This window comes from Penaeus monodon, chromosome 30, assembly GCF_015228065.2.
Source record: "Penaeus monodon isolate SGIC_2016 chromosome 30, NSTDA_Pmon_1, whole genome shotgun sequence".
NCBI classification, from domain to species: Eukaryota; Metazoa; Arthropoda; class Malacostraca; order Decapoda; family Penaeidae; genus Penaeus; species Penaeus monodon.
Window position 1 is genome coordinate 11,783,110 of NC_051415.1, and position 205 is coordinate 11,783,314.

The window sequence follows — 205 nt, forward strand, 5'->3', positions numbered from 1 at the left end:
AGGTGTCGTGGATCCGAGGCCGCGACCTGCGCATCCTGACGGTGGGCGGCTACACGTACACGACGGACCTGCGCTTCGAGGCCCTCCACCAGCAGGCCAGCTCGGAGTGGACGCTCAGGATCAAGTCGGTGCAGCTGCGCGACCAGGGCGGCTACGAGTGCCAGATCGCCACCAAGCCCATCCGGACCTTCAGCGTCTTCCTCAA

At 66.3% G+C, this 205-nt stretch overlaps 1 protein-coding gene across 1 annotated transcript in view; it reads left to right on the top strand.

Moving 5' to 3' along the window:
• The window catches only part of LOC119592295, a 19,079-nt gene that overhangs the window by 14,536 nt on the left and 4,338 nt on the right, over nucleotides 1–205 (top strand). Inside the window, 1 exon segment of the mRNA XM_037941123.1 lies at nucleotides 3–205. Within this exon segment, the coding sequence (XP_037797051.1) occupies nucleotides 3–205 (203 nt within the window).